This window comes from Neolamprologus multifasciatus, chromosome 15, assembly GCF_963576455.1.
Source record: "Neolamprologus multifasciatus chromosome 15, fNeoMul1.2, whole genome shotgun sequence".
NCBI lineage: Eukaryota > Metazoa > Chordata > Actinopteri > Cichliformes > Cichlidae > Neolamprologus > Neolamprologus multifasciatus.
In genome coordinates, this window is record NC_140453.1 from 10,980,191 (window position 1) to 11,000,831 (window position 20,641).

Consider the following 20,641-nt stretch of genomic DNA (forward strand, 5'->3'; position numbering starts at 1 on the left):
AATGCAATTTAATATATTTCATAGGATATATTACACCCCTTATAGGTTACATAAAAGTGATAATAATTATTCCCCCAAATGTTTGAGATGTAAGGTGACAGACGGTGATCTCCTGCACATGCTGTGGAATTGCCCAGTGATAGAAGAGTTCTGGAGACGGGCCATTGAAATAATCTCAAGGGTAATGGGGATCCAAATTGAACTGGACCCAAAACTATGGATTCTAGGTGACACAGGTTCTATTAATGTGAATTACCATAAGAAATATTTTATTTTACTTGCGAGTACTGCAGTGAAAAAATGTATTCTGCTACACTGGAAATCTGAAAATTCTCCAACATTGAGACACTGGATTAATGAGCTAGCGTCCTACTGCACACCTGAGAAGATATCGCATAGTGTAAAAGGGAAATACGGAACCTTTGAAAAAATTTGGGGCCCCTTCCTGGCAGTACTACCGTCTTTGGACCTAATAGATCATAGAGATGACGCAAATCCCCCTGGGTCTGCCTTGATTTGATCCCCGGTTAGGTCCTCCTGACTCGATTTCCTGAATGCTGCAGTTTTATCGTGGGGGATGTTGATTCCTGTGCATGAGAGTTTCTATAGAAACTGTCTGGATACACGAATGTGATGAGGTTGAGAGCCATACAGGGGTAAAGAGGTGGGGGGATGGTGGGAGGGGTTCACATGATGTGTTTTGTGTTTTGCTCACTTTTTTTTGAGTTCTTTGTTTTTTTGTTTGTTTGTGTTTTTTTTTAAATTTCTGTAATTATCAATGTTGTTATGTTATTATTATTATTATTATTATTATTATTATTATTATTATTATTATTAGTAGTAGTAGTAGTAGTAGTAGTAGTAGTAGTAGTAGTAGTATTATCATCATTATTATGCTTGTATTTTCTGTGTTTGGTTTTCGGATGTCTGAGGTTATCCTTGAAAGGCATAGATGCAAGAGTGTGCACCTGGGAGTGCTTCTGTGGTCACAATGGCCTGCCATGTTGTGGTTATTTGTTGATACTTGCTCTCTCCCATAGTTGTGAGTTTTCTGGGGGGGGGGGGGGGGGGGGGGGGGGTTTGTTGTTGCTTTGTTTGTTTGTTTGTTTGTTTTTGTTTGTTTTCCAATTTAAAAATGAAAATAAAGCTTGGGAAAAAAAGAAAAAGAAGGTGATGATGGTAATGAGCGCATTCTATGACCAATAATGAAAAGCTGCTGTTTTTCAGTCAATTAGGAGCATTCTTTCCAGGAATTCGTTCATGCTCCAAGAACAGTTAAGCCAGCCATTAAAATGCATTGAAACCATTCTTCCCCAAACAGCCTTGTTTTGTACTAATGTTCATTTCTTTTGAAATATTTATAATAAATACTGTCTGAACTTGCAGAGTGCTTACTGTTCCATTTTTTTTTTAAATTTAATGTAGTTTTATTGTGTTTTGACATTTGTGCCAAAAAAAGACTGTTTTGTATTACAGCCTTTAACATGGTTTTAGGAATAATATTTCTCAAGTACAGTGTTTTAAATTTAGTGATGAAGTATATTTAATACAGCGGCGAACCAGAGGAAATGAGCAAACAACATCTATTTCCACAAGGAAGGAACTGTTTTAAAATGTAAATATCATAAAAATGCAATGATTGGAGAATCACTTAAATGCTATAATTATTTGAAACTAGTACATAGAAAACATGACTGTTATTCTTTCTTGAAACATACTTCATGGGCCTAAAGGTGATTAATGATAATTGGAAAATGCTGAAATAAGGGAAAACACTAAGTTTTTACACTTTGATGATGTAGTGTGAACATGTTTTTTGTGTGTGGAATTAATAGTGAAATGTAGCCACTGCTCATCAAAGTTTAATGGGAGACTTGATGGTGTGATAATTACCGATTTTATTTCTTTTGGTCACAGTTGTTAATACTTCAGTGTGTGTGTTTCTAAAAATAATGTTGAAGGGGCTATATATGCAGATACATAAAGATTTATATCAGACACCGTGAAAGGAACAATAGGAGTAAGAGTATCACAAAGTTTCATCATGAACATCAGAATTGCATAAAGAGGAAGCAGCGCCTACATCACACTGGGCTTGTGATGAGCCACCCCTCCTTCCTTCATTGAGCTCTTCCAATGAGCCATGCTTCCCTTTAGCTTTTAAAGTGGTTTTGAGCAATAGTTCTCCAGTCTTTCTGGAGGACTTTCAACGATTTTCTTTGGATACTGGCTGATTTTTTCAATAATTTTCAGTCCAGTCATTGTACCTGATCATTTTCAGAGGAATGTCTTTTGTCTGTTTGTTTAAGTCACTTAACACTGACCTATAAATAATTCAAGCATACAAAAATTTGTTATCCAGACACATTTGTTTACCTGCTTGAATGTACACAGCTTTGATCCTTCATTATCATATTCGAGTTGGCATAGAAGGGGGGATTAGGCTTGGGGCCAGTGGTGGCTATAGATAATACCACCTGCATCTAATTGCTAGGTTTTCCACTTAAAGACATCATTAAAAAAAGAAGAAAAAAATATTCTTAAACATTCCTCAAAGGTGAATCACAGGCCTAAACTTGCTTCACTTAATGAAACACTGAAGATTATCTTAAATAGCAACATATTTAAGAAAACCAACTAAAACGAATTTTTTTTTTTTGACAATTTCCTGGCAGGTTGCTCTTTTAAATGTTTTTCTCTGTTTTTCGAGGTAATATTTTGATCTGTCATTCAACAGTCTATTTACTCATGTCATTTTGAACTTCTTCTCAGAAGTAGTGTGTCCCCTTCAATTAGCAATAGTCGTCATCACTAGCTAAGGTGAGGGTAAGAAGCAGAAAGAGAGATTAAAAAGCATGGCACAGCAAATTTTCAGATCTCAGTAACACTTAGATTCTTGCCATGTTACATGCTTTTTCATTTTGGTTCCTGCTCTTCTAATGATTCCCTTTTAGTCAGTCTGAAGCTGATGACTTGGGACCAGAATTAAATAGTCTTTTGCCTCAAATTTATCATTATATTTCTTGCTTCCATTTTTCCTGCAATGTCTAGTTTTTAATTTTAAGGTTTGTCTTTTGCTTGAACTTCTATAACTCTGAATTCTCCACTCCACCTTTAATTGTTCATTTTAACATAAACTATTGACACACTCCAGGGCCTGATCAACCCTGGCAGGGCCTCCTTGGATGAGGGTGTTTAGTGATAATGGCCGAAACACCCGATGAATCCAAGGTCCACTACTGACCGTGTGTCCCAAATTTTAACAATTTAGATCAGATCTCTAATCCCTAAACCTAACCAGGGAAAATGGCAGGTTAGCTTGGGTAAAAGAACTAAAGTTGTGCCACACAATGATGTGGTAAAGTTTCTGGGCTGCATTTCCTCATAACAGCCATCCCTCAAGATTTTTTCCATTAAAAGCAATGCATTGTCCGGGATTGTAACATCTAGTCCTTTACTGACTCATAATGAACCAGCAGAACTAGACATTTGACCTCTGCTTCTTGCTGTTTGAACTTTCCACTTGTCTCACTGTCATCCACATACATATGCTGTTTTACTTCTACTAAGTTTCTTTCCACTTCTCTAAAGAGCACATCTCCACTTCTCCAGGCTCTCTTCCAAATGCTCGTAAACATCATAGTCCATGGAGACTCCTGTCTGACCTTATCTGTCAGCCTGTCCATCACCACTGCAAACAAGAATGGGCTCAAAGCCAATGTATCCCGATATAATCCCACCTTCCACCTCCCTGAACCCATTCATCACTCCTACTACACACCTCACCACTATCTCACTGTGCTCATACATGTCCTTTACCACCCTCAAATACTTCTCTGCCACGCCTAACCTCCTCATGCAGTACCACAGTGTTAATCTTTGCTAACACTGCATCTGTAGTGTTCTTTCTCAGCATGAAATCATATTGCTGATTCTCTTCTTGAACTAGCTTCAACGAGTCATGTGGCTGTAGAGCAGGTGGTAGAGCAGGTCACCTTACTAATCGGAATCGGTTGGTGGTTCAATCCCCATCTCTCCAGTCTACATATTAACTCCAAGTTGCTCTCTAATGAGTCCATCGAAGTATGAATGTGTGTGAATGTTAGACGCAAGGCACTTACGTAGAGATAGCATTAAAAAAATGCTGGTCCTAACAGATGAATGAAGCAAGTTGTGTAAAGTGGTTTGAGTGTTCAGAGTAAAAAAGTGATATTTAAGAACCAGTCCATCTTCAGGCATCCTCTCACTCTTGAAGACTGTGTTTGGGGCGACCGTGGCTCAAGGGGTTGGGAAGCGCATCTGTAACCGGAAGGTCGCCGGTTCGATCCCTGGGCTCTCTGTCCTGGTTGTTGTGCCCTTGGGCAAGACACTTTACCCTACCGCCTACTGATGTTGGCCAGAGGGGCCGATGGCGCGATATGGCAGCCTCGCTTCTGTCAGTCTGCCCCAGGGCAGCTGTGGCTACAACTGTAGCTTGCCTCCACCAGTGTGTGAGAGTGAATGAATAGTGGTATTGTAGCGCTATATAAATCCAATCTATTATTATTATTAAACAACCATTTCAAAAGTCCACTGGCCTCTGTCTTAGATACCTCCACACCTTCACAGGTAAATCATCTGGACAACTGCCTCTCTACTCGTCATTCTCTTTAAAGTTACCCTCACTTCCCATCCTACTGATCCCCTGCACTTCAACTTTACTCCATCAGTGCTCCTGTCTCTCATTTTCTCCGTTTGACTACCTGACAGGCAGATCGCAGTTTGTGAGACTGCAGAGCTGTGTGTCAGAGTCTGAAGAGCAACATAGGAGCACCCCAGTGAACTTTTCTGTCCCCTTTCCTCTTCACCATCTATACAGCCTACTTCAAGTACATCACAGAAACGTGCCTCCTTCAGAAATTCTCTGATGACACGGCCATTATTGGAAGCGTGGAGATGGGAAGGGAAGAGGAGTACAGAGGAATGATTGATTGGTTCATGAGGTTGTGTGAGGAGAACCACTTGCAGCTGAATGTGGCCAAAACAAAGGAGCTGGTGGTGGACTGATGTCAAAATAGTCACATCCTACAAGTATCTGGGAGTTCAACTGGATCACAAGCTGGTGTGGTCTGCCAACACGGATGCTGCCTACAAAAAGGGTTCGAGCCGGCTTTACTTTCTATGAAGGTTCAGATCCTTCAAATTATGCAGCAGGCTGGCTCTACATGTGTTATCAGTCTGTTGTTGCGAGCACCATCTTCTTTGCTGTGGCGTGCTGGGGTGCTTATAATTTCCAATGTAAATGTAAATGAGAGTAATAATCTTTAAATTTAAGGCGCATGTGGTTCATACTTGAACCCTTCAGCACTGTCATCGTGCTATACTTTTGTTCAGGCAGTACTTGGCCGCCACGTTAGCCGGCGTCGTACAGGACCTTTCAACATGGCGGCGACGGGTACAAAGTCGGTTTTGTTCGTTTGTTTGGGTAAGAGACGTCTTTTAAACCCACAAAACCTCAGTTAGAACTTACACGTGTTACTGCTTAAAAGCAAACATGTCATTCTGTCAGCAGGTCAACTCATCGCATTTTAATAAATGAAATGAACTGAGCTTCGTTAGATGTACCTCAGAGTGCTAACTATGTACTAGCTACAATGAACGCGAAGCTGCGAGCTGTCAAACACACTTAAGGCTCTTAAACTTTTAACTTCCATGTGTGTATGTTTGGTATCTAATTAGCTGTGGCTTTATGTGTAAACGTCAAGCAAGGTGTCCGTGTTTAACTGGAGAGATACGTGTCTAAGCTCAAAGAATCCAAAGTGAAAGCTGTCAGGAACTCACCTCAGCACGGAAACGTCACTGCAGATAATTTGAAGCATGTGTGTCCAATTCTGGAATAGTTTTCCAGATGTAACAGAGTGTAGGTTGGCTCTGTTATTAGTTTGAGTGGTGGATTTTTCATTATAATTCGTTTCACATTTCATTAAAGCTTCTACAGAGGATTTTACTTTACTAATGGACTGTTTCCTGAAAAAAAAAATACTAAACGTGATCAAACATTTTAGAAACTGCTTGATGCAACTGCCAAAAAAGTAACTTAAACATTACAAGTTAAGACACACATAGATTTTATGTTATATACTTTGGACATTAACAGATTAGTTGTTATTTTAGCCATTTACTAAAGCATCCCGTTTAGGTATTTTTTTTTTTTGTGGCATACTTTTACCTCTGGTGCTGTTGACATCCTAATTGGAGGAAGGGTTCAAGTAGTACTGGCCTTTTGTAAAACAACACAGATAATTAGGCAGGTTAGACAAAAGCTGTGAACATTTTATTTATGGTTTATTCAATTTGACTAATTAAGCCCCTGAAAATATTTTTAATTAATTTGTTTTATGTTAATTGCATTAAATTTAAGCCAAAAGTCTGCTCTTCAATTAGATCTTTTATTAGATTCTAGATTTTGTTTAGGACATTTTTAAAAAAGTCACTGTTCACAAAGTTGTGAGTTTTATATATGCCCAGTAAATCCATTGTCTTTGGATGTTGCCAGTAATATGCTGGACTTCTGCATGGGTCTAAATGTTAAAATATGAGCTTAAGTTTTAGAAATATTTTTTCAGGTGTTAAAATATTGTAAAGGTTTTGCCCCTTTTCGCCTGTTGTCTCAGATGCTGTCCCAAGAGGCAATCACAGTGCACAGAATAAGAAAGAAAAAAGCTTAATCAATATCTGGCCTCGACTCAAGATTTTAAGTCATTTTAGTTGTTGACACAGTCCAAAACTAAAGTATAGAGCTTTAGTCAGTTTCACAATACATTTCTTTTTTGTTTTAGCAGTTGAAATCCATTTATACAGAAAGGTTTGTATTTTAAAATATCAAACATATATCTTTATGATATACTGAAGTTATGTGTATTACCACTGGGATATTGCAGTTTTCTGTAAAGGCATTAAGTAAATAAATTATATTTTATAAATATATCCTTATCCCTTTAATATGGTGATGTTGTTTGTGGTGTTGAACAGGGAATATCTGCCGATCCCCCATTGCTGAAGCAGTCTTCAGGAAGATGGCAACTGATGGTGGCATCGTTGATCAGGTAAAGTCATTGTTGACATATGTTTTAATTTCGTACTACAGATCTGCTGTACACATTTTTTCTGTTTTTAACTCTGCCATTTGATACAACTATGGAAATGACAACAGAAGTGTCAGCCACTCACCTTAAATGTTCTGTTCAGTGTTGCATGTTTGAAGAGCCCTTTACATATTACGTATAACACTACAATATGAATAACATATCAAGAACTAGTCTCAAAAATATTTCCTCTAGCATTAGTGAGGAAAATTATTTCTTCATACTGGTTGGTTGATAATATATGTTTTTAATTTGGCAGTATTAACTTGGCAGTTTTATAGTCCTGGTCTCTGGAGAGAAATTCTATATGAAATTAACTTTTGCTAATTAATTGCTAACTGCAGTACATTGATTTAAAATGGAAAAAATGAAAGTTCCAAATTCCTCACTGAATTCAATTCGGATAATAATGACCTGCTTACAGTCTCTAAAGATTATTAGGAACATTTACCTTCAGTTTAACCTGTGGAGTTGCCCTTTATTCTGTAAAGAAACTTCTTTCTTTATGAGACTGTAATTCAGTTTTGTTGAGTTTCTGATTCCCATGCTTTGTTCTGCCTAGTGGAGGATAGACAGTGCTGCCACCTCCACCTATGAGATAGGAAACCCTCCAGACCACCGTGGTCAAGCCTGCATGAAGAAGCATGGCGTGCCCATGAGGCATGTGGCCAGGCAGGTATGATCACCCACCACCTCTCTCAAGACGTAGCTAGCGCCCCCTTTTTGTTCTCTGTTGCAGTGGATCATAGACAGTGGTGCCACATCAGACTGGAATCTAGGCAGCTTACCGGATGCCCGCGGTCTAGCCTGCCTCAGGAAGCATGGCATTGACACGGACCACAGGGCGCGACAGGTACAACCAGACGTCCCACAGCTGCTGTCACTGCAGTGGGTTGTGTGTGCGTGCGTGTGTAAGTGAGAATGTAATGCTGCTCAATCACATTTTTAAAAATATATTGTCACATACTTAAAACAGTGAGTAAGAAGGGTAGGTAGCAGTCTTCTCTCTTAATTACAGGATGATTTTCAGGCATCTTGGCCTCTTGTGGTAGCATGGATGTTGCTCACAGACCAGCTGAGTGTTACTGGGCTACACTCTATGTTTCACTTTGATTTTATTCTGAAGGTCTTGATCTGTTAGTCTGCTCCATCATGTTTTCTTCTGTCTACAGAAGAACTGTTAAATAGCTATTGTGGGTTTTTTTTTTTATGTCAGTCAGCTGCCAACCAGGGAGTCTGTCATCCTTGAAACCTATTCTCCAGGTCTGTCTAGTCAGCTTTCTAATCACAAGAACCAACTTTCCACCTGCTAGAAGTTTTGGTTTGTGCTGTTTGTTCTTCTCTTTGGATCTTTCAATTAGTAGAGAAGGGCAACTGTTGCTAATTACAATCCAAGACTAGAGCTGTCGAGAGATCAGAGACTGCCTGGAGAGGCAGCTGCAAGACATAGTGCCCAAACAGCAGCAGGAAGGAAGTGAAACACGTGTTTGCACTGTGATAGCTGCTTAGCTGGTTTTCTTTTGAAAAGCAGACTGTCAGCTAACCTGCTCATGAGTTAACGAGATGCGCTAGTAAAGGATCTTCCACAGAACTGTCTGAAGTAAATTTAAAACCTGTTTGGAAAAGGGCCCTCATTAAAAAAACACAAAAAAACACAAAAAAACAAACGTTTTTTGAGGCACTGGCTATCTAATCCTTACAAACAAACTTTTTTTTTTTTTTTTTTTTTATAAACCCAATACACTAATTGCCATATTTGCTAAGCCAAAATGTAATTCATAATAGAACATAAAAACTTGGGAAAATTAACCATTTTAATGTAAATATAAGCTCTTTTAGAAATTAATGGCAGCACCATGTCTCAAAAAATGTTGGGCCAGGGCCGAGAATAATGTTCCTCAACATTAAAGACTTTTAATATCTCATTATCTGCAGTACAAGATATCATAATAGATTCAGAGAATCCGGAGAAAACTCTGTGTGCAAGGGACAAAGTTAAAAATCAGTATTTGATGCCTGTGATCTTTGGCCCCTCGGGTTGCAGTGCATGAAAAATAGGCATGAATCAGTAAACATAGTTCGTCATGCCATCCACAAATGCAGATTAAAGTTGAGTCATGCAAAGAAGTAGCCAATCGTGGACACAATCCAGAACACTACAGTCTTCTCTGGGCCTAAGCTCATTTAAAATGGTCTGAGGCAAAGCAGAAAACTGCTCTGTGGTCAGAGAAATGAAAATGTAAAATTCTTCTTAAAAATGCTGCATCCCTCAGAGTAAAGAGGAGAGGGACGATCCAGCTGGTTATACGCATTCTGTTGAAAAGCCTACAGCTCTGATGGTATAGCGGTGTATTAAGGCCTTTGGAATTGACATTTTGCACATCTGGAAAGGCACTAGCAATGCTGAAAGCTATTTTACAGGTTTTAGAATAACATATACTCCCATTCAGATGATGTCTTTTTCAAGGAATGCCTTGCATATTTCAACAAGACCATTCTAAACTGCATACTGCAGCTATTGCAGGAGCATGGCTTCATAGAAGAAGAGCCCAACTGTCCTGCCTGCAGTCCAGACCTTTCACAGACTGAAAACATTTGGCTCATCATGAAACCAAAAATATGACAAAGAACACCCAGGACTGTGGAGCAACTAGAATCTTATACCAGACAAGAAGGAAAGAAAATAATTTACCCAAAGATCAGCAGCTGGTCTCCTCATTTTGCAGTTTTTTATGGACTGTTGTTAAAGGAAGAGGAGATGTTTCACAGTGGTAAACACGAACTTGTCGCGAGTTTTGAGATGTGTTGCACCATCAATGCACAATGGCTTAAAATGGCTCATTTTCTCAGCTTAAGGATTTCAGAAAATATTCTGTTTTTATTTACATATCACAAACTGTATAATATTTTTAGGAGTTGGGGTAGTATTTTTGAGTGTAATAAAGAACCTGATAGCCAGTCCCTGGTCTAGACTAATGTTCAAGTTGATGGCACCTGTGACGTTTGTGAAATATTGATGAAGCCAGTGTAACAAGCATCACTGCACAGATGTTTCTAATCCTTAAAGAGGCCTGAAATTACACCAAGATGTTTGTCCATGTATGGCTTCAGGCTTTATGCTGCGCTGGCTTCTCCTCACAGTAACTCCTACTCCCCAGTGCCCTTAAACACTGAGAGATCTCCGGTGTTTCACCCTAGACTTGAGATCTTCCATCTCCTTGTTTTGGCTTACTGCAAACCAGTTCTGTCAGACGCTCATCTAATCTCCTCAAAGCAGGGATGGGAAGGCTCAACCCTTGGCTTAAACCCAACCAAATCCACACAATAAGCTTTGACAAGTCTTTTGTTTTTTCCTCTTTTTCTTTAGCACTTTTTTCTGCCACGTTTTCTTTTTTAATAACCCACCCTCCCACTTTGCTGAAGGCCTGGCGTGGCCAGTGTCCACGCAAACTGGCCAGTTGGGAGCTCATTTAAAGACCTGTGTATCCCCAAATAAACAAAAGTGTGTTTATTTTATAAACACACATTTTTCAAAGTGATCCATAACAAGTAACTGAGGGTAATCAAAAATTTGACAACCAGACATCAGATTTAAGAGAGTTGCAATTTGATTATCGTAAAACCAACACTTGAGGAATGAACACTTTTAGCCAAAATACCATCATCCTGCAGTAATCACATTAATTTCACCTGTCACCAGTTCAGCATTGATGCTGTGCAGATAAGTTTACAAGCTGAATTCTCGTCCTTTTCCCACCATTACTCAAAAGTGCAAACATAATTAATGAAGAAAAGATCTTAGCTTATCTGTTAATGGTTATTTTTTGGATAACTCCTAAGGAATGCTTCTTCAACACACATTAATGATAACTGCAAGTAGTTATTATGTAGATATTATATTTTATTACTGGCTAGAACTATAATCGACAACACAAGTGAAAGCTGGTGTGCAAACAGATAATTAACTACAAATGTAGATGTGCCTGCTAGGGCTAGATATAGATCGGATGACGATATAAAAATGTCTATCGTTTCATTTTACGCTATCGTTTGTTTTGTGGTGTCGCAAAATAAACTGTTTACAATACAATATTTTTTCATCGTTTTGATGGTCACTGTAGTGGCTATATTAATTTCTTAAAGTTCTCTCTTTCTCTTATATTTAATATAACCACACTACGGACGGACAAGCGCCTGTTTTTATGCGTTGTGGTTAGCAACAACGACGGTAACACCATCGCGTGTCCGCTTGTATATGTTCCACATAAACCTTTCACAATAAAACTCAAGATCCTCTTGAGACTTTTCAAAATAAACTGAATCACGTGAAAGAGCAGATTATTTACGGATGAGAAGTAGAAAAGAGCCGCCAGGTGCTAAAAAAATAAACCTTAGAGTCAAACGTTAGAACAGGCTTTTCCCCGCAGCACGCCGTGTAATAAATACTCACAAAGAAAACGGCGGCCGTTACAACTTGTGTCTAAAAATGTATAGTTTCATGCATCAGTTAAAACACTCAACTCCAGCTACATGACGCGCAGCTGGAAACACTTCCCACAAGTCGAGCTGCCCGAGATTCACAGAATTTACAGAAAATGTTACATTTTTGTGATTTATATCGTTATTGGGACGATAGAATTCTTATATCGGGATATGAGATTTTGGTCATATCGCACAGCCCTAGTGCCTGCTTACAGCAGTGTTTTAGTGTTTTGTTTTTTTGTGTTTTCTAAGACTGTTTCCCCACAGAGTAGTAAAACAGAACTTAAAATCACTCCGCTACTATTTCTTTATAAGAAATTGAGTTATGTATACTATATATCACACAGATCCTTATGATTTTTAGGGCTTTATTATGTGTTGTTTTCTTTATCCATTTATATGTATCATTTTAAAGTTTTATTCTATGCATGTTGATTGTTTTTTCCTTTTATGCTTCTTAACTACTTCCATCTTTACTTGCTTGTTTTTCCCATTTATTCTCAGTTAATTCATTCCACAAATAGGATCAGTGGACATGTTTGTTATCACCACAGGCTAAAGACGCGAATGTCTGCAGTGTCACCAAGGAGGCAAATTTCAGTGGCTGACTGGCCAGGCGTGCGAGGTTTTTGTTCCCTCACATACAAGAACCTTGCTGAATGAAGATATAGGGCAAAATAAATTTACAGCTTTCCTGAATCACATATCAACAAGTACCTCTGTTGTTAAAGTATGACGGAAAACCAACATGCACGGTGACATGTCAAATTCTTCTTTTTTGTTAAAAAGACCCATTAACTTTTAGATTTCCAATCACATTCCTTCCTGGCTTTCCTTTGGTTTTATTTTGCACATTTTATCTTAATGTGAACTTTTCTATGAGTGTCTCCCGACTCTTTCTTTGCTTTCCATGAAAACCTCCTTGCTCATTCTTAGCCAAAGATTTCAGATACCAAACTAAGCTCTCTGTCAACTTTGTGAGGAGGTCTTGCACAAGACTTTTTGATAGAAGATTACCACTGCTTCATTTACACTGTGAAAGAAGCAGGCTCTGAGATTATGATCAACACAGATTATCATTGTGTGTGAGAGAGAGGATGTGAAAGTGTGAGAATGGGTGAAATACAGTGATCAGACTGCAGTGGCTGGAGCGTTTCGCTGCGTGAATATAATCGAAAACATTTGTAATGAACATCTTTTTACCCGTCTGCTGTTACAAGCTGTCACTGTTATTGTGTCCATATGTCAACATCTGGAGCTATGCGGGAGTTTTATTCATGTCTCTGTGCTCTCATTTGTTTCTCTCTGCCCTTAGCTTCTCCTTGGCATTCCTATAAATCCACTCTCAAAATACTTTAAAAGTATTTGGGGTGTTGCCTGTTTTTCTTTTTTTTTCTTTTTGTTTTTATTGCTGCTTGTGCCATTAAATCATCACAGAATGCAGTGAAAACTGTATAAACCCCTCCACAGGCATACAGATGTGCTCCTTTCCCTAACTTGGTTTTCCTCTAGGTCAAGAATCAAGAATTCAAGTTGTTATAAACGCAACCTTGTTTTTTCACATTAAAATGAGTTAGCCATTGAGCAGGAGAAGGAGGGAGGAGGAATAGATGGGAAAATAAACTGTAAGGCTTGTGTGACTTGTTGAAAATGCAAAATTAGTTTATTTATGTTTTAAAAATTCTTTGTGCATGTAACAGCAGCTGGAATCCAGCACACGGATGCTGGCCTTCATTATGAACAATGAAACGTAATTAAAAGTATTGACATAATATAATTACATCCAAAAGCTATTACTAAAAAGGCAGATGATAAATGAATGATTTAATAACATCTGAGTTGTCTTATTTTTCTTGTCTTTAGAGGTTTAATGTGTCAGTGAAAAAGCTGCTTTTTTATTTTCTTTTAGCTGCATAACCCATTCAACCCTCTTTGAAGGACCAGAGGGAGTCTCTGCTGGTCATACTGTATTTCCACACAGAGCCAAAAGTAATATTTGTTTTGTTCTTCTTGCAGGTGACCAAGGAAGATTTCATGAGCTTTGAGCACATTCTGTGCATGGACGAGAGCAATCTGAGGTAGAGTTATTTCAGCCCACAGCAGCAGTGTTTATTTTTTTTTCTAAGAGTGTCGATCACGGTTGGATACTTAGACGCTGAAAGTGCTGGTGTCATGTGTTAAGTGTCAAAAAACATTTGTCTTGTAACGGTCCAAACTAGTGTGTCCTGCTGTCATGACGTTTATCTGTGCTGTTCTTTCACATGCATACATAAAAATGGTGGGGACATTGAGCTATAAATGCCTTGTAGGAGAATGCCTCCCTTTAATGACCAATATCCTTTCTTAAGCTCTTTGCAGAGGTCAGGGGGAGGGATATTTTTTGCTACTTTGAACGTTTAAGGATCATTTTGAGATCACATGCTCACGGCAGATCTGATCTGTAAGCAGCTTACTGAGTTCTTTGGATGCCTCGTCTTTGCTCTTTGGGCAGTCTTTTCTTTTCCCCCTGCATACTTTGTTTCCTACAAATTTTAAGCTGGCCAGACTGAGAATTCATTCTTTGACCTACTGTTGTGCTGCTTTTGTCTGGGATTGACTTAAACATGTTAAGGTGTTACTTTTCATTTATGTACTCTGCATGTTTCCAGACTACACTGTTTTATTATTTATCACTGATTTAAAGTTAATGACATGAATGTAATTATTATTAGAGGAATGCTAGAATAAGAGGCAGACAATAAACACTATACAACATTATCTCGTATATTTAGAAGCATGTACCTCTTTAATCCAGAGGTGCTCAAACCTCCCTTGTTTCGTGCTCTGTTCTTTTGGAGTTACTTGTTTTCTCTCACCTTTGCAGTGACTTGAAACGGAAGGCAAAGTCCGTGAAAGATTACACAGCAAAAATTGAGCTTCTTGGTTCTTATGACCCCCAGAAGCAGCTGATTATCCAAGACCCTTATTATGTAAGTATTTAAACAAATCCCTATGTTCAACTTTATTGCTCAAATTTAGAGGATATGTTTAATTTAATGCTGTAGCGAGGTGGTCCAGCAAAGAAGCCAAAGCCAGTAAAACTACAAGATGCAACATTTAGAGGCATTTACTTACATTTAAGGGAGACACAAGAACTCATTTTAAATATCCATACCATTTGGCATGTTAAATTACCTGTCAGCAACTCTCTGGCAACCAATGGTTCCAAGGGAAAATGTGCATTCTCTGAAAGGTTGGTGAGTGGCAGCTGGCACTTGCTGTGAAATTGATTGCTAAAGCCCAATTCATGCAGACATAAAGACCTGTTAGTTACTCAGTGATGGCAACCTCAGCTTGCTAGGGAAAAGTGCATATTCCTGACTATCTCTCTCTGTCTTATCTAGTACAGTTAGGTCCATATATATTTGGACACTAACACAAGGGTTTTTTTGTTTTGTTTTTTACCCGTTTACTGAAACATATTCCAATTATAGTTATATAATAGACATGTACATAATGTGCCGACTAGCAGCTTTCATTCAAGGGTATCCACATTCAAATTGGATAATGGGTTTAGGAGTTTCAGCTCCTTAACACGTGCTCCTCTTTTTTTAAAGGGACCAAAAGTAATTGGACAACTGACTCAAAGGCTAGTTCATGGGGTGGTGTGGGCAATTACTTCGTTATATCATTATCAATTAAGCAGATAAAAGGCCTGGAAATTATTTGAGGTGTGGTACTTGCATTTGGGAGATTTTTCGGTGAACAGACAACATGGGGTCAAAGCAGCTCTCCATGCAGGTGAAATCCCCCATCCTTAAGCTGCAAAAACAGACAAAAAAAACATCCAAGAAATTGCAGCAATTTTAGGAGTGGCAAAATCTGCGGTTTGGTACATTCTGAGAAAGAAAGAAAGAAAGCACTGTTGAACTCAGCAACGCAAAATGACCTGGACGTCATGGACGACGTGGAACAGCTCATGATCCAAAGCTTTCCGCATCATGTGTAAAACACAGCAGAGGCAGGGTGATGGCTTGGGCATGCATAGCTGCCAGTGACACTGGGACACTAGTGTTTATTTATGATGTGACATGAGACAGATGCAACCAAATCAATTCTGAGGTATTCAGAGACATACTGCCTGCTCAAATCCAGTTAAAGGCAGTCAAACTGATTTGGCGGCATTTCATAATAAAGATGGGCAAAGACCCAAAACATACAGCCAAAGCAGGATCCAGGAGTTTATTAAAGCAAAGAAGTCGAATATTCTTGAATAGCCAAGTCAGGTGATTCCATTAGAATTCATTGTGGTAATGTACAAAACCAAAATTAGAAAAAAAGTTGTCTCTGTCCAAATATTTATGGACGTAACTGTATATATATATATATAGTTAGCTTATATATATCAAGTTAGCTTATCTTCTGTTGAACAGATGATTTGATTAAAAAGTCCTTCCATATTTTTCCTAATATAGGTTTTTATGGCGATTACAGTTACATGGGCTGCTGTTTAAAAAAAAACCAAACATTTTCTTTCACTTAACCTGAGCTCACCATTTCAGTAATGGCTCAGCCTTTTTGCTCTTCTCCGTGTGTGCAGACAAACTCCGGCTCCACATTAAACTATGACGTCATCTTGTCTGCTATGTTTGTGCTGTCAGTTATCAGTTTTTATTTAAAAACTGGGGACTGCATGGGCTTAATGTTGTAATACTTTTTTATTCACATGCATGGCCCTAGATACATTACTATTGCACATCTATTTTTAGTCTCAAATGCTGGTAAAATTATCACGTTTACATGGTGACAACTGAGCGCTACCGAGCTGTGGATTAAATGAAGCATTGAATTAAAAAATTTGTATTGAGGGTTTTTTTTCCTATAATTGAGTTATTTGAGTGACTCGATGAATTGTTATATCCCTAGTCTAATGTGTGAGTGGGCATCATCTGACCTGCCCTTTAGACTCTACCCAGGCAAAAACCCGATCTAGTATTTCTACTAGTGATAAGGTGTCTGAATGAACTCTGTTGTGCACTAAATGTGAAAAGGGGGAACTTTAAGCCAAACACACAAAAAAATGAAATCTAATATATACAAGAGACAATAAAGCGGGAAGAACTTTTTTTTTCTCATAAGAATCCTGATTGAAATACTTTTTCGGGCTTTTAAAGTAAAACTTCAAACTCTTTCAGTAATTGTAGTAGATACAGAAAAGGCTACATTCAGCCCATTCTGTAACATTTGTGTTTCTCTTCAAAGGATTACATGGGAAAAATGTTATGGACAAGATAAAGGACAGGAAATGTCACACAGAGCAGTCATTTGAAGTATATTTATGGTTTTGGATGGACTGGATCAGTCTTCAGGTGCAAGTGGAAGAGTTAAGTTGTCTGCAGGGAGAAATCCAGACACAATTGACGCAGTAAAGAGCGCCAAAACAAAATGAACAGTTGCTAGTAAAATAGCTGTGTTTCTCACAAAAAAGTGGTATTCATCCTTTCCAAACCAACACTCACCATAATATATTAGTTTTACGGAACCATAACAGATGTTTTCTGGTTTCATATTGGTAAGTTTTTCACAGTCCGTGGCACGGTAGTTCTTTTTGTTCCCTACATGTTTTGAGTCCTGCCAGATGATTTGGACATGGGTTCTTGGCTGTTTTTTATTGTCTTGAGTATTATGAGTGAAAAAGGAAAGAATTGGAAAAGTGCAGGTAGAGATTTTCGGAAGGCTTTGAAGGTTTTGAGTGTTGACAATAGACATTAAAAAAAAAAAAAATCTTAACCTCCTGTGGCCATTTAAACTTTAATATATTTTTATGGTTGGTTTATTTAAATAAATGGCAAGGGATCTTATAATAAGTAATAATTTTCATATGTGGTCTTTATGAAAAATGTGTGTGGCTAGAGCGATTTTAGATTAATTATATTGTATATATCCTGTTTCTTTGTTTTTTCCCTAAGAACTTGGACTTTAAATATAACAGTCATGAATTATTAGTGATGCAGCTGGAAGAAGAAAGAGTGACCACAGTTTATGTGATTGTATTGAGTGTATTGGATTGTGTGATTTTTGGCTTTGGACGCTGTATTTCTTTGTGTAATTTTACCAAATCTCATTATAGTCAATGTGGTTTTGGAGGCATGTAAGTACTTGGATTGGTACCTCGCCAGCAACTACATAGCATGACAGCCAAGCGAGCAAAAAAGGGGAGGACAATCGCTGTCCGTGTGTCAGGATAAATAAAGAATTATGATGTTTTTACACATGAATTCTGGATTGTCCGTAATTGCCCTTTCACAGATGTTGCACATAATAGGAGAGTGTGCGTGTCAGATGTACCTTTACAAATGGAATTATTAAAATATTTATATTTTAGTAATTTGGAGTATGTGGCATGTGTCACAGGTGTGTAGTCACTCACTCAATCAGTTGAGAATAACAGTTGAATTTAAAGAAACCAAGACGCAGTTTTGTGACAAGACCACAAACATGAGTTCATGATGATGTGAACTGAAGAGGAAGAAAGAGACGTGTTAAACGGCCATTGTAAACTTTAAAAATTTAAAATACAGATAACGTTTCTCTATTAAATGTTTCTTAGCTCTATTATTATTTTCAATCAGTTGCATTGAGCGATTGGTAATGGAATATTTTAAAATGTATGTATCGACTTTTCATGTTTTTTTTTGTTTTTTTTCTTGTTTGTTAATTCGTAATTAAACAATAAGAACAAATAGTCAGATTTCTTCAATTCATTATGAAAGTATAATTTAACTTTTTTATTTTAAGTTTCTAAACACATTCAGTTTTTATACAAAATATTGGTATTGGATCATATCATCGATACCAGCCTGAATTTTACTGGACATCAGTTCAGAAAGAAAGTCGCTGTTATTGCACATCACTGCGTTTTAGGGTGAGGAGTAATATTTTGGAAGCACGTAGGTTATAAACAATTGCCTGCTCAATTCACAAAATACAGATTTTCTTCTAGATAGCTGGCTGGCAGAGGTGACTCATCTACAGATTAAACCCTCAAAATGTGTAAAATAATTGACTTCCTTGCTATCACTTTGGAACTGACACCTGGTTACTAGTGGACATTACAGGCTTTAGTTGTGTTAGTAACCCTTTACGTCAGTCAAGGATATCCTTCACGTATATTGTTAGCCTCCTCAGTTGCTTATAATTATTAACTCACTCTGCTTTGGTCATTTCACCTGTTGAGTTGCTGAAATGTATTTAATTACTTTAATCTCTGGCCACCAGGTTGCTGCTGCTCTCTTCTGTTTGTATGCCATTTTAAACATTAAGGCTTTGGAAAAACAAAATTTTAAATACAATTTGGATTACTTATAATGGGTTAAATTAACTCAAGGTCAAACTTTCTGATTCTTTTATTTTATACAATGTGAAGGTTTTCATCATTCATCTTTCTGCACATAATACACAAGAAATGCTGCTGCTGCTACTCATACAGTGCTGGATCATTGGTATGTCATGGGATGTCATGATACCAGCAATTTAGTAGTTAGTACACAATAGAATTACACGATGCTTAAAAACCCAATTCAGCATCACAACAATCATTGTACTCTATGTACTTAAACATTTTTATTGTCATTGATGTGATAACAAATCATTTCAAATATTTTTTTTGACCAGGCATAACCTGAAATGTTAGGAAGATTACCAAGTAGCCTATGAATTTCACAGTTACTTATTTTATAAGCACTTAATGGTGCCACTGAAAACATTTTAGCCTAGACAGGAAAACAGTGGCCTCTGCAGCTGCTTAGGTCCACATCCACGGTCACAGATACAACTGAATGTCATCAGAATAGAGTGATACAAAATGTCAGAAAAGGATTTAATGATGCCAGCTAAATGGAATGTAGAAGGAAAATAATTGTGGACCCAGGATCAAACCTTGTGGAACCCCATAAGTTAGGGAGGCAATGTGGGAGGAGGACTTGTTTGCCCTAACACAGAAAATTTTTATAAAATATATAAAAATAATAAATTATTTTAACAAAATAATAAATTATTTATTAGGGAATTTATCTGTTTACAAATTCTTTTTTTAAAAACGTAAATCTCAGCGAGAAATACCACTTTGAATAGTTATGAAAAGAATTTCAAAACCCTTTTGGCTTCAGTCTTGACAATTTGGTTCTCGGAATAAGAACATTTCTTGTTTGAGTAACAAACTGTCATTTTTTATTTTTTGGGTGTTTCCAGTCTGCATCAGAGGGCGGGCCGTACTTCTGTTCCATTCATATAACTGTATATTTTCACTGTGTGCAATAGACAACAAATTCCAGTGATTGCGAGCTATGAATAGTTGGCTAAATCATTTTAATCTTCCCCCTCCCTAATTTTGTCTTTTAGGGAAGTGATGAAGACTTTGAAAAGGTCTATGAGCAGTGTGTACGATGCTGCAAAGCTTTCCTGGAGAAGAACTCCTAACATCTACATTGACATGTCTTAGATGTATGAATAAATATGGGTTCTCAATTAAATATACTTACACAAATATCTGTATAACTCTGTTGTGAGTACCACTAAATACCACCAGATTACCTGCTTTGGTGTACACATAATGTACATTTAGAACAGTATTGTGTGGGCAAGTTAACAGACTGTACATTCAATTGATTAATAAAACAAATAAAGTGAGTGTGACAGTTTAAAGTTCCTTTTGTTATTTTTTTTTTTTACACATATTGTCAATTTTTCATGTTTCCTGAAAATTCTACAAAATTGATAAGATAATATGAGAACTCTTTGTTGTCATTGCACAGTCATACATATTGCACATTAAATATTATTGCACCTTGTTATAAATATTATTATTGTTATTGTTTTTACCGTTGTTACCTCCCCCCCCAAAAAAAAGTCCAGGGAGGTAGTCAATCAGGTCAGCTATTTGCATTGATTAGGGCTATTGCTATAGTAGTAATAGAGGTGTATGGGTTAAATGCTGACACTGGGATCAAAGGTAATGCTACCATTAGTGCTTGATGGCTAGGATATTCTCTTGACAT

General features: G+C 37.6%; 1 protein-coding gene and 1 long non-coding RNA gene across 3 annotated transcripts; one reads left to right on the forward strand and one right to left on the reverse strand.

Annotated features, from left to right (window-relative positions):
- Positions 1–789: 789 nt before the first annotated feature.
- LOC146501646 (uncharacterized) lies at positions 790–5,279 on the reverse strand. Its single transcript, XR_014869348.1, has 2 exons — positions 3,495–5,279; positions 790–3,112 (listed from the first exon to the last, which is right to left on the reverse strand). It is a non-coding gene; the product is annotated as an uncharacterized LOC146501646 (long non-coding RNA).
- Positions 5,280–5,325: 46 nt separating this feature from the next.
- acp1 (acid phosphatase 1) lies at positions 5,326–20,288 on the forward strand. Of its 2 annotated transcripts, none has more exons than XM_085132868.1 (6): positions 5,326–5,464; positions 7,012–7,085; positions 7,864–7,977; positions 13,623–13,684; positions 14,470–14,575; positions 19,986–20,288. In XM_085132868.1, the coding sequence occupies exons 1-6, from the start codon at positions 5,422–5,424 to the stop codon at positions 20,061–20,063; spliced, it is 477 nt and encodes a 158-aa protein (XP_084988994.1). In that variant the 5' UTR covers positions 5,326–5,421; the 3' UTR covers positions 20,064–20,288. The 2 variants fall into 2 exon arrangements, with proteins under 2 accessions (XP_084988994.1, XP_084988993.1); XM_085132867.1 differs by lacking the exon at positions 7,864–7,977 and adding an exon at positions 7,687–7,800 and having other exon boundaries at positions 5,327–5,464.
- The last annotated feature ends 353 nt before the right edge of the window (positions 20,289–20,641 follow it).

Bases quoted from the DNA above. Each gene is read 5' to 3' on its own strand.
- acp1 (XM_085132868.1), top strand. From the start codon at position 5,422: ATGGCGGCGACGGGTACAAAGTCGGTTTTGTTCGTTTGTTTGG. The intron at 5,465-7,011 runs GTAAGAGACGTC...GGTGTTGAACAG, and splicing joins GGTTTTGTTCGTTTGTTTGG to GGAATATCTGCCGATCCCCC. The intron at 7,086-7,863 runs GTAAAGTCATTG...TCTCTGTTGCAG, and splicing joins ATGGTGGCATCGTTGATCAG to TGGATCATAGACAGTGGTGC.